The sequence below is a fragment of the Oncorhynchus clarkii genome, chromosome 31 (assembly GCF_045791955.1).
Source record: "Oncorhynchus clarkii lewisi isolate Uvic-CL-2024 chromosome 31, UVic_Ocla_1.0, whole genome shotgun sequence".
Classification (NCBI taxonomy): domain Eukaryota; kingdom Metazoa; phylum Chordata; class Actinopteri; order Salmoniformes; family Salmonidae; genus Oncorhynchus; species Oncorhynchus clarkii.
This window is the reverse complement of record NC_092177.1, coordinates 1,810,316-1,823,427: the sequence shown is the minus strand read 5'-3', so window position 1 is coordinate 1,823,427 and position 13,112 is coordinate 1,810,316. Positions and strand designations below refer to the sequence as shown.

Below are 13,112 nucleotides of genomic sequence, written 5' to 3'. Positions count from 1 at the left end.
TGTGTGTGATCCCTGTAGCTCTGTGTGTGACCCCTGTAGCTCTGTGTGTGACCCCTGTAGCTCTATGTGTGACCCCTGTAGCTCTGTGTGTGATCCCTGTAGCTCTGTGTGTGATCCCTGTAGCTCTTTGTGTGATCTCTGTAGCTCTGTGTGTGACCCCTGTAGCTCTGTGTGTGTGATCCCTGTAGCTTTGTGTGTGATCCGTGTAGCTCTGTGTATGATCCCTGTAGCTCTGTGTGTGAGATCACTGTAGCTCTGTGTGTGATCACTGTAGCTCTGTGTGTGATCCCTGTAGCTCTGTGTGTGACCCCTGTAGCTCTGTGTGTGACCCCTGTAGCTCTGTGTGTTACCCTGTAGCTCTGTGTGTGATCCCTGTAGCTCTGTGTGTGATCCCTGTAGCTCTGTGTGTGATCCCTGTAGCTCTGTGTGTGACCCCTGTAGCTCTGTGTGTGACCCCTGTAGCTCTGTGTGTGATCCCTGTAGCTCTGTGTGTGACCCCTGTAGCTCTGTGTGTGACCCATGTAGCTCTGTGTGTGATCCCTGTAGCTCTGTGTGTGATCACTGTAGCTGCTCCAGCAGAGGACAGCAGTCCTCCAGTTTGTCTAGTCCCTCTACTGCCTCTATCAGACCCTCCACCTTCTCTCTGGGAAGGACCGCCCCAGCGTTGCTACGGAACTTCTTCCTCAGGCTCTCATTGGTCAAAGGGTTACGCCAGTGACCATAAAAAGTATCACAGCGTCCGTTCAGGACGTCCCCGCCCACCAGCGTCACCTGCACCTCGCCGTACATGCGGTCAAAGTTAGCGGGGTTGTCATGGGGATGCTCGACGTGGACACGCCCCAGCAGGGAGTAGAGGTCGGGGCGCTGCAGTGCTTCCTGGGAGAATGAGTCCACGGTGACCTCTCCGTCCAGCAGGGCAGAGCAGGCGTTGAACTGGAAGGAGTGTCTGGCCTCATGCTCCGACTCCGGGAACGGACGATCAATGTACTTGGAGCGGGGAACCCTGAGCAGGATGTCCTGGACCTGACCTACGACCCCTGACCCCTGACCACTCCCCCCTGATCCCTGCTCCCCCAGCAGCAGTTTGTGTACGGCGGCAGCAGCGTCGGCCACCCAGTGCATCCCCAGGTGGGCCGGGAACCTCTTAAACCCTATATCCTGGTTCTCTAGGAGGAACTGCAACCCCTCTTCCTCTGGGGAGGCCAAAGGTTGTGGGGCGTAGTCCTCGTAGAAGGCGCTGAACCCTGCGACCCCGGCGGTGTCATCCAGGACCCTGGGTGAGGCCTCCAGACCTCTAGAGGCCAGTAGAGCCGCCTCAAGCCCCAGCCGCGCTGCGTTGCCGATGTGGAGGGGTTTGGACTGGGTGGCGGCATTAGCCATGGGGGCTCCTGATAGGCTGGCAGCGATGGCCAGGGCGTGGCTACACTGGGAGTGTTCCAGAGAGAGGAGGCGGGCGCAGGCTGCTGCACTACCCAGAGTACCCACAACAGTAGGGGGGTGGAACCTGGAGGGAGAGGGTGGGGGGGGTCAGATGTTAAGGAAGAACAACAGTAGGGGGGTGGAACCTGGAGGGAGAGGGGGGGGGGGGGGGGGGGTCAGTTGTTAAGGAAGCACAACACTCAACAAGGTTCTGATGTTACCTTCCTCTGGTCTCTGAAGTATACACTCCAAGGTTCTGATGTTACCTTCCTCTGGTCTCTGAAGTGTACACTCCAAGGTTCTGATGTTACCTTCCTCTGGTCTCTAAAGTGTACACTCCAAGGTTCTGATGTTACCTTCCTCTGGTCTCTAAAGTGTACACTCCAAGGTTTTGATGTTACCTTCCTCTGGTCTCTGAAGTGTACACTCCAAGGTTCTGCTGTTACCTTCCTCCTGTCTCTAAAGTGTACACTCCAAGGTTCTGCTGTTACCTTCCTCCTGTCTCTAAAGTGTACACTCCAAGGTTCTGATGTTACCTTCCTCTGGTCTCAAAAGTGTACACTCCAAGGTTCTGATGTTACCTTCCTCTGGTCTCTGAAGTGTACACTCTAAGGTTCTGATGTTACCGATCTCACCTCTTGGGGATGTTGTGGGTTAGTGTCGGTGTTAGGTTTAGGGGTCAGGGGTCAGAGTCCTTACCTCTTGGGGATGTTGTGAGCCTCGTTGGAGAATCTCATCAGTCGTCCCTGGATCTCTATACCGACATTGAACGCAAGCAGGAAGTCCCGCCCACTAGGCTTGCTGTTACTGGGCAGCATATCACTGACCGCCAGCAGGGCAGGAAGGACTGCCCCTGAGGGGTGAGTGGCAGGATGCCAGGTGTCATCAAAGTCCATGGAGTGGGCCTGGAGAACAGACACACAACAAACACAGTTAGCCTGGAGAACAGACACACAACAAACACAGTTAGCCTGGAGAAGAAACACAGTTAGCCTGGAGAACAGACACACAACAAACACAGTTAGCCTGAATAACAGACACACAGCAAACACAGTTAGCCTGGAGAACAGACACAGTTAGCCTGGAGAACAGACACACAACAAACACAGTTAGCCTGAATAACAAACACACAACAAACACAGTTAGCCTGGAGAACAGACACACAACAAACACAGTTAGCCTGAATAACAAACACACAACAAACACAGTTAGCCTGAAGAACAGACACACAACAAACACAGTTATTCTGGAGAACAGACACAGTTAGCCTGGAGAACAGACACACAACAAACACAGTTAGCCTGAATAACAAACACAGTTAGCCTGGAGAACAGACACAGTTAGCCTGGAGAACAGACACACAACAAACACAGTTAGCCTGAATAAGAAACACAGTTAGCCTGGAGAACAGACATACAACAAACACAATTAGCCTGGACAACAGACACAGTGATCCTGGACAACAGACACAGTGATCCTTGACAACAGACCCAGAAAAAAGACACCTGTTATTAACAGACTCGGTGGTTGATGGTAAATGTGTCATCACTAATCCAAGGAAGACAGCTGGTTAACCACACCAGACAGTAAACAGTGAGAGAGTTATCTGGTGTATTAATTGGCAGAGTGACTGTGTAGTGACTGTAGAGACCCAGGAATATAATAATGGTAGCAGGTCTGTCAGAGTGACTGTGTAGTGACCCAGGAATATAGTAACGGTAGCAGGTCTATCAGAGTGACTGTGTAGTGACTGTAGAGACTCAGGAATATAATAATGGTAGCAGGTCTGTCAGAGTGACTGTGTAGTGACTGTAGTGACCCAGGAATATAATAACGGTAGCAGGCCTGTCAGAGTGACTGTGTAGTGACTGTAGAGACCCAGGAATATAATAACAGTAGCAGGTCTGTCAGAGTGACTGTGTAGTGACCCAGGAATATAATAACGGTAGCAGGTCTGTCAGAGTGACTGTGTAGTGACTGTAGAGACCCAGGAATATAATAACAGTAGCAGGTCTGTCAGAGTGACTGTGTAGTGACTGTATAGACCCAGGAACATAATAACGGTAGCAGGTCTGTCAGAGTGACTGTGTAGTGACTGTAGAGACCCAGGAATATAATAACGGTAGCAGGTCTGTCAGAGTGACTGTGTAGTGACTGTAGAGACCCAGGAATATAATAACGGTAGCAGGTCTGTCAGAGTGACTGTGTAGTGACCCAGGAATATAGTAACGGTAGCAGGTCTGTCAGAGTGACTGTGTAGTGACTGTAGAGACCCAGGAATATAATAACGGTAGCAGGTCTGTCAGAGTGACTGTGTAGTGACCCAGGAATATAGTAACGGTAGCAGGTCTGTCAGAGTGACTGTGTAGTGACTGTAGAGACCCAGGAATATAGTAACGGTAGCAGTTCTGTCAGAGTGACTGTGTAGTGACTGTAGAGACCCAGGAATATAATAATGGTAGCAGGTCTGTCAGAGTGACTGTGCAGTGACTGTAGAGACCCAGGAATATAATAACAGTAGCAGGTCTGTCAGAGTGACTGTGTAGTGACTGTAGAGACCCAGGAATATAATAACGGTAGCAGGTCTGTCAGAGTGACTGTGTAGTGACAGTAGAGACCCAGGAAAATAATAACAGTAGCAGGTCTGTCAGAGTGACTGTGTAGTGACTGTAGAGACCCAGGAATATAATAACAGTAGCAGGTCTGTCAGAGTGACTGTGTAGTGACTGTAGAGACCCAGGAATATAATAATGGTAGCAGGTCTGTCAGAGTGACTGTGTAGTGACTGTAGAGACCCAGGAATATAATAATGGTAGCAGGTCTGTCAGAGTGACTGTGTAGTGACTGTAGAGGCCCAGGAATATAATAACGGTAGCAGGTCTGTCAGAGTGACTGTGTAGTGACCCAGGAATATAATAACAGTAGCAGGTCTGTCAGAGTGACTGTGTAGTGACTGTAGAGACCCAGGAATATAATAACGGTAGCAGGTCTATCAGAGTGACTGTGTAGTGACTGTAGAGACCCAGGAATATAATAACAGTAGCAGGTCTGTCAGAGTGACTGTGTAGTGACCCAGGAATATAGTAACGGTAGCAGGTCTGTCAGAGTGACTGTGTAGTGACTGTAGAGACCCAGGAATATAATAACAGTAGCAGGTCTGTCAGAGTGACTGTAGAGACCCAGGAATATAATAACAGTAGCAGGTCTGTCAGAGTGACTGTGTAGTGACTGTAGAGACCCAGGAATATAATAATGGTAGCAGGTCTGTCAGAGTGACTGTGTAGTGACTGTAGAGACCCAGGAATATAATAACGGTAGCAGGTCTGTCAGAGTGACTGTGTAGTGACTGTAGAGACCCAGGAATATAATAACGGTAGCAGGTCTGTCAGAGTGACTGTGTCGTGACTGTAGAGACCCAGGAATATAATAATGGTAGCAGGTCTGTCAGAGTGACTGTGTAGTGACTGTAGAGACCCAGGAACATAATAACGGTAGCAGGTCTGTCAGAGTGACTGTGCAGTGACTGTAGAGACCCAGGAATATAATAACGGTAGCAGGTCTGTCAGAGTGACTGTGTAGTGACTGTAGAGACCCAGGAATATAATAACGGTAGCAGGTCTGTCAGAGTGACTGTGTAGTGACTGTAGAGTCATGAATATCTCTTTATGTATCCTACAGAGAGAGGCTCTAAGTTAAGCATGTTATTGGGCACAGAGGGTAGATTGTTTTAACAACAAGGATGTTCACTCAGTATGTACTTCAGCCAGTCCACTCTGCTGGACTCCACCCTATTGACATATCCAGCTTGTTTTGGACATCAGGACTCTAATCTCTGTTCTAGTTCTGTTTTAGTCCTGAGCTCTGCCAAGGGTGGAGCTAAATGATCTTAGCATGACAAGATGACGATCTGCCTGTCAGCTCTCTGATATTTTTACCTCTCTGCCGTCTGTGTCTGTCTGTCTCTAACGCTCAGACAGAGCAGGGAAACCCTGGAGAGGTGAGGTGAGGTGAGGCCAGGGTTCTCATGGCTGGCTGCTGTGTACATTATCACCATCCTCACCGTCTGGCTGAAGTACTGCCATGGCATTAGAGCACTGTACCCTTATGGTTAATGTTCTACCTGACCTCTATCCTCATTGTTTCAGATATTATCATTTATATTTTGTGTTAAAATGAAGAAAATTAGATGTGCCTCATTCGCGTAAGTGCATTCGGAAAGTATTCAGGCCCCTTGACCTTTTTCCACATTTTGTTACGTTGCAGGCTTATTCTAAAATGGATTAAATTGTTTTTTCACTCTCATCAATCTACACACAATACCCCATAATGACATCACAATACCCCATAATGACATCACAACATCCCATAATGACATCACAATACCCCATAATGACATCACAATACCCCATAATGACAAAGCAAAAACAGGCGTTAGACAGACTTTATTTAAAAAATACTGAAATATCACATTTACATAAGTATTCAGACCTTTTACTTAGTACTTTGTTGAAGAACCTCTGGAAGCGATTACAGCCTTGAGTCTTCTTGGGTATGACGCTACACCTGTATTTGGGGAGTTTCTCCCATTCCTCTCTGCATATTCTCTCAAGCTCTGTCAGGTTGGATGGGGAGTGTCGCTGCACATCTATTTTCAGGTCTCTCCAGAGATGTTTGATTGGGTTCAAGTCCGGGCTCTTGCTGGTCCACTCAAGGATTTGTCCCAAAACCACTCCTGCGTTGTCTTGACTGTGTGATTAGGGTCATTGTCCTGTTGTAAGATGAACCATTGCCCCAGTTTGAGGTCTTGAGCACTCTGGAGCAGGTTTTCATCACGGATCTCTGTACTTTGCTCCCTTTATCTTTGCCTCGATCCTGACTAGTCTCCCAGTCTCTGCCGATGAAAAACATCCCCACAGCATGATGCTGCCACCACCATGCTTCACCGTAGGGATGGTGCCAAGTTTCCTCCAGACGTGACATTCAGGCCAAAGCGTTCAATCTTGGTAAGCAGGCAACATCATATGTTTGATGTGCACAGATAGTCACTCGGTGGACATTTGATGTTCCCATTAAGTCATACATCATCAGATGGCAATAGGCCAGATGTGTTCCCCCATGTAGCTACAGCTCAAACACAGAACAAATGGAAGCTTACCTTGGAAGATGTTTGCTGTTTGGTGAAAACTTGTAAAATTAACATTTTGAATCTCGGGGCTGGTGATCAATAACGGAAGGTCACAGGCAGACAAATAAGATATCCTCATGATCTGTGGAGTCCCGGCTTTCGGTGTATTACGTATTATTTCGTTTATGCTTCACAACGCTAACCGGAATGTAGGTAGCAGCCATCTTGAAATAGGGTCATCGGCTCATTCTGTTCTTATAAATTCGTATGCCCATATATGGTAGTAAGTCATACCAGATATTTGACGGCATTGATCAATAGCCAAGATACTCAGCTTTCCGCAGACACCCTGCTTCTGCAGAGAGGGGCTACCGTTCTCATACCAGATTGAATTTTATAACAACATTCAAATACAGTCCCCAAATTGGGGACTTCACATTTAAGAGGTTTTAAGTGACAAGTTGATTTTGCACCACTCAAACACAGGAAATAGATGGCTGAAAATGACAGATCCTCAGGTGGGCGGGGCATGCTAGTATATCTACTCAACATGTGTCTGTTCAGATCTAGTGTAAATATATCTACTCACTGTGTGTCTGTTCAGATCTAGTGTAAATATATCTACTCAACATGTGTCTGTTCAGATCTAGTGTAAATATATCTACTCAACATGTGTCCGTTCAGATCTAGTGTAAATATAACAACTCAACATGTGGCTGTGCAGATCTAGTGTAAATATTGTAAATATATCTACTCAACACGTGTCTGTTCAGATCTAGTGTAAATATATCTACTCAACATGTGTCTGTTCAGATCTAGTGTAAATATATCTACTCAACATGTGTCTGTTCAGATCTAGTGTAAATATATCTACTCACAGCCACTCCGTTGACGAAGGCAGCCAGGGTTGGGGAGAGTCTGGTTCCTCTGCGTCCGTACACACTGCTGATGTCATCAGGACCGTACATGTGCTGCAGAGACAGTAGGGGGGCGTTAGACAGACAGACAGACAATCAGACAGACAGACAGACAGACAGACAGACAGACAGACAGACAGACAGAGAATAAACAGTAGGGGGGCGTTAGAGAGACAGACAGACAATCAGACAGGCAGACAGACAGACAGCCAGCCAGACAGACAGACAGACAGACAGACAGGCAGAGAATAAACAGTAGGGGGGCGTTAGAGAGACAGACAGACAATCAGACAGGCAGACAGACAGACAGCCAGACAGACAGACAGACAGACAGACAGACAGACAGAGAATAAACAGTAGGGGGGCGTTAGAGAGACAGACAGACAATCAGACAGGCAGACAGACAGACAGCCAGCCAGACAGACAGACAGACAGACAGACAGGCAGAGAATAAACAGTAGGGGGGCGTTAGAGAGACAGACAGACAATCAGACAGGCAGACAGAGGATAAACAGTGGGGGGGAGGGGGGCGTCAGAGAGACAGAGAGACAGAGAGACAGACAGACAGACACACTGACAGAGGATAAACAGTAGGTGGGCGTTAGAGAGACAGACAGACAATCAGACAGACAGAGGATAAACAGTAGGGGGGTGTTAGAGAGACAGACAGACAATCAGACAGACAGAGGATAAACAGTAGGGGGGTGTTAGAGAGACAGACAGACAGACAGAGGATAGACAGTAGGGGGGCGTTAGAGAGACAGACAGGCAGACAGACAGACCGAGGATAAACAGTAGGGGGGCGTAAGAGAGACAGACAGACAGAGGATAGACAGTAGGGGGGCGTTAGAGAGACAGACAGACAGGCAGACAGAGGATAAACAGTAGGGGGCGTTAGAGAGACAGACAGACAATCAGACAGGCAGACAGAGGATAAACAGTGGGGGGGAGGGGGGCGTTAGAGAGACAGACAGACAGACAGACAGACAGACAGACAGACAGACAGACAGTGGATAATCAGTAGGGGGGCGTTAGAGAGACAGACAGACAATCAGACAGGCAGACAGAGGATAAACAGTGGGGGGGAGGGGGGCGTCAGAGAGACAGAGAGACAGACAGACAGACAGACAGACAGACAGACTGACAGAGAATAAACAGTAGGTGGGCGTTAGAGAGACAGACAGACAATCAGACAGACAGACAGACAGACAGACAGACAGACAGACAGACAGACAGACAGAGGATAATCAGTAGGGGGGGCGTTAGAGAGACAGACAGACAGAGGATAGGCAGTAGGGGGGCGTTAGAGAGACAGACAGACAATCAGACAGGCAGACAGAGGATAAACAGTAGGGGGCGTTAGAGAGACAGACAGACAATCAGACAGGCAGACAGAGGATAAACAGTAGGGGGGCGTTAGAGAGACAGACAGACAATCTGACAGACAGACAGACAGAGGATAGGCAGTAGGGGGGCGTTAGAGAGACAGACAGACAATCAGACAGGCAGACAGACAGACAGACAGACAGACAGACAGACAGACAGACAGACAGACAGACAGACAGACAGAGGATAATCAGTAGGGGGGCGTTAGAGAGACAGACAGACAATCAGACAGGCAGACAGACAGACAGACAGACAGACAGACAGACAGACAGGCAGACAGACAGAGGATAATCAGTAGGGGGGCGTTAGAGAGACAGACAGACAATCAGACAGGCAGACAGAGGATAAACAGTGGGGGGGAGGGGGGCATTAGAGAGACAGAGAGACAGACAGACAGACAGACAGACAGACAGACAGACAGACAGACAGAGGATAATCACAGTAGGGGGGCGTTAGAGAGACAGACAGACAATCTGACAGACAGACAGACAGAGGATAGGCAGTAGGGGGGCGTTAGAGAGACAGACAGACAATCAGACAGGCAGACAGAGAATAAACAGTAGGTGGGCGTTAGAGGATAAACAGTGGGGGGGAGGGGGGCGTTAGAGAGACAGAGAGACAGAGAGAGAGACAGACAGAGAGACAGACAGACAGACAGACAGACTGACAGAGAATAAACAGTAGGTGGGCGTTAGAGAGACAGACAGACAATCAGACAGACAGAGGATAAACAGTAGGGGGGCGTTAGAGAGACAGACAGACAGACAGAGGATAGACAGTAGGGGGGCGTTAGAGAGACAGACAGGCAGACAGACAGACCGAGGATAAACAGTAGGGGGGGCGTAAGAGAGACAGACAGACAGGCAGACAGAGGATAAACAGTAGGGGGCGTTAGAGAGACAGACAGACAGACAGACAGACAGACAGACAGACAGACAGACAGTAGGGGGGCGTTAGAGAGACAGACAGACAGACAGTAGGGGGGCGTTAGAGAGACAGACAGACAGACAGACAGACAGACAGACAGACAGACAGACAGACAGACAGATAGACAGACAGACAGAGGATAGACAGTAGGGGGTGTTAGAGAGACAGACATACAATCTGACAGGCATACAGACAGACAGACAGACAGACAGACAGACAGACAGACAGACAGATAGACAGACAGAGGATAGACAGTAGGGGGTGTTAGAGAGACAGACATACAATCTGACAGGCATACAGACAGACAGAGGATAGACAGTAACATTAAACATTGTAACCAATGGACAATAAAGTTGGCTTCTGTTCTCTCACCTGACAGTGTTGCAGGGCCAGCTGGAAGACATGTGTGGTGCTGCCCAGTAGTCCCACTCCGATGGAGTCTAGGACCATCCTCTTACTGCGGTGGAGCACGGTGGGGGTCAGCTGGTGGGGCTGGACACCCTGGATGAACCTGCCAAAACTGTCTGTCACATTGTCCTCTGAGGCTGGATGATCTACCACTGGAGGGGTGAAGGAGGAGGAGGAGAGGAGGAGAGGAGGAGGAGAAGATGGGAGGAGAGGAGGAGAGGGGAGGAGGATGAGGAGAAGGAGGAGGAGGAGAGGAGAGGAGGAGGAGATGGAGATGGGAGGAGGAGTGGAGGATATGAGGAGGAGGAGGAGAGGAGAGGAGGAGGAGGAGATGGGAGGAGGAGAGGGGAGAAGGAGAGGGGAGGAGGAGGAGGAGAAGGAGGAGGAGAGGAGGATGAGAGGAGGAGAGGAGGAGGAGGAGGAGGAGAGGAGGAGAGGAGGAGGAGGAGGAGGAGGAGGAGGAGAGGGGAGGAGGAGAGGGGAGGAGGAGAGGGGAGGAGGAGGAGAGGAGGAGAGGAGGAGGAGGACAGGGGGAGGAGGAGGAGGAGGAGGAGGAGGAGGAAGAGGAGGAGGAGGAGGAGGAGAGGAGGAGGAGAGAAGAGGAGGAGAGGAAAGGAAGAGGAGAGGAGGAGGAGGAGGAGGAGGAGGAGGAGGAGGAGGAGAGGAGGATATGGAGGAGGAGAAGGAGAGGGGGAGGAGGAGGAGGAGGAGAGGACGAGAGGAGGAGGAGAGGTGGAGAGGATAGGAGAGGGGTTGAAGAGGAGAGGGGAGAAGGAGAGAGACGAGGAAAGAAGTCAGGAATGTTTTAAACCTCCCCAGTATGTTCCAAGCTCAGTTTACTGATGTCTGAACTGAGACAAGAGGAGAGGTTGGTATAGAACCAACACAGCCTGTATCTTGGAAGGTCTATATAGCCTATTTCTATGTTAGTATAGAGCCGACCAACAGCCTATATATTATCAGAGCTCAGCTTCCTCATATCCCAATGGGTGTGTTTGTCTACGAGGCTGATATTGGGATAAAGGACAGCCCTAACAGGATGAGAGACAGCAGACAGCCTAGTGGAAACACTGAGGACAGAAGAAGCTTCATGTGTGTTAGAGAGAGAGAGGAGAGAGAGAGAGAGAGAGGGGAGAGATAGAGAGAGAAAGAGAGAGAGAGGAGAGAAAGGAGAGAGAGAGAGAGGAGAGAGAGAGAGAGAGAGAGAGAGAGGAGAGAGAGGAGAGAGAGAGAGAGAGAGAGAGTGAGTGAGATCAAGCTGAGATGTTACTGACCATCCAGGGCTGACTGGTGGAGTCGTCTCAGCGTAACAGACGCAGGTCTGAAGGATCTCTGAGAAACACAGACAGAAAACAGCATAAAACAAACCACAGCTTACTGTTGCATATGAGTTACTGAATGACAGGTTCACAGTGTGAATCAAAACATGAAACATTGATGTAGGCTCTCTTCCTTGGTTACTAAGGCACAATACTATGCCAGATACTGAGCCAGAGGGTAACAATACTATGCCAGATACTGAGCCAGAGGGTAACAATACTCTGCTAGATACTGAGCCAGAGGGTAACAATACTATGCCAGATACTGAGCCAGGGGGTAACAATACTCTGCCAGATACTGAGCCAGAAACATGGCAGCAGAGCAACATATCAGCAGGAAACATGGTAGCAGTACAACAAGGTAGCAGAACAACATGGTAGAACCACAACATGGTAGAAGTTTCACATGGTAGCAGTGCAACATGGTAGCAGCACAACATGGTAGCAACACAACAAGGTCGCAGCACAACATGGTAGCATTACAACATGGTAGCAACACAACATGGTAGCAGCACAACATGGTGGCAGCTCAACATGGCAGCAGCTCAACATGGTAGCAACACAACATGGTAGCAACACAACATAGTAGCATCACCACATGGTAGTAGCACAACATGGTAGCAGAACAACATGGAAACAACACAACATGGAAGCAACACAGCATGGTAGCAGACCAACATCACAACATGGTAGCAGAGCAACATGGTAGCAACACAACATGGAAGAAACACAACATGGTAGTAGAGCAACATGGTAGCAACGCAACATGGCAGAAGCACATGGTAGTGACACAACATGGTAGCAGCGCGACATGGCAGAAGCTCAACATGGTAGAGGCACAACATGGTAGCAGAACAACATGGTGGCAACACAACATAGTAGCAGCATAAAATGGTAGCAGCACAACATGGTTAAATCTCAACATGCCACAGACAGGTTTCTAGGTCTCTAACCTCTAACCTCTAACCTCTACTAATGTACTGACAGGTTTCTAGGTCTCTAACCTCTACTAATGTACTGACAGATTTCTAGTTATCTAACCTCTAACCTCTACTAATGTACTGACAGGTTTCTAGGTCTCTAACACAATGAGGCAGTTGAACAGAAAGAGACCTATACATTTCAAACTAAATAATTGAACATAAGTCTCATATACTGTAGGTTATGCCTGGTGACCATATTGACTACATGACTGAGTCTTACCTGTACTTTGGAGAACATGTCTGTCTGTCTGTCTGTCTGTCTGTCTGTCTGTCTGTCTGTCTGTCTGTCTGTCTGTCTGTCTGTCTGTCTGTCTGTCTGTCTTCACTCTCTCTGTTGTTCAACTCTTCCTTGGTTGTGTGTCTGTCTGTCCTCTGCTTGGTCGTTTTTGATCTCTTCTCTCTGTTTCTCCTCTCTCTTCTTTGTCGGCGAGGGATCGATGGATGGGTGGATGATGTAGCGTAGGTAGGGAGGATGCAGGTTGTCTCTCAGGTGAGCTCTGCCTGTCTTATATACTGCAGAATGGACAAAAGGTCTAAACTGATAGACAACAGGGAGAGGGGGAGGAACTTCCAAAACACCACCTCTATTCCAATCACAAGCTGAGATTTTTCCTCCTCATCATCATCA

At 48.7% G+C, this 13,112-nt stretch overlaps 1 protein-coding gene across 1 annotated transcript; it reads right to left on the bottom strand.

Annotated features, from left to right (window-relative positions):
• Positions 1–357: 357 nt before the first annotated feature.
• On the bottom strand, positions 358–12,937 carry LOC139390998 (cis-aconitate decarboxylase-like). The gene is made up of 6 exons (XM_071138455.1): positions 12,705–12,937; positions 11,457–11,514; positions 10,147–10,334; positions 7,423–7,515; positions 2,119–2,324; positions 358–1,504 (listed from the first exon to the last, which is right to left on the bottom strand). The coding sequence occupies exons 1-6, from the start codon at positions 12,720–12,722 to the stop codon at positions 559–561; spliced, it is 1,509 nt and encodes a 502-aa protein (XP_070994556.1). The 5' UTR covers positions 12,723–12,937; the 3' UTR covers positions 358–558.
• Between the last annotated feature and the right edge of the window lie 175 nt (positions 12,938–13,112).

Coding starts and splice junctions, on each gene's coding strand:
- LOC139390998 (XM_071138455.1), bottom strand. Junction 10,335..11,456: donor CCACCAGTCAGCCCTGGATG/GTCAGTAACATC, acceptor TCACCCCTCCAG/TGGTAGATCATCCAGCCTCA. Junction 7,516..10,146: donor TGGCCCTGCAACACTGTCAG/GTGAGAGAACAG, acceptor CTGTCTCTGCAG/CACATGTACGGTCCTGATGA.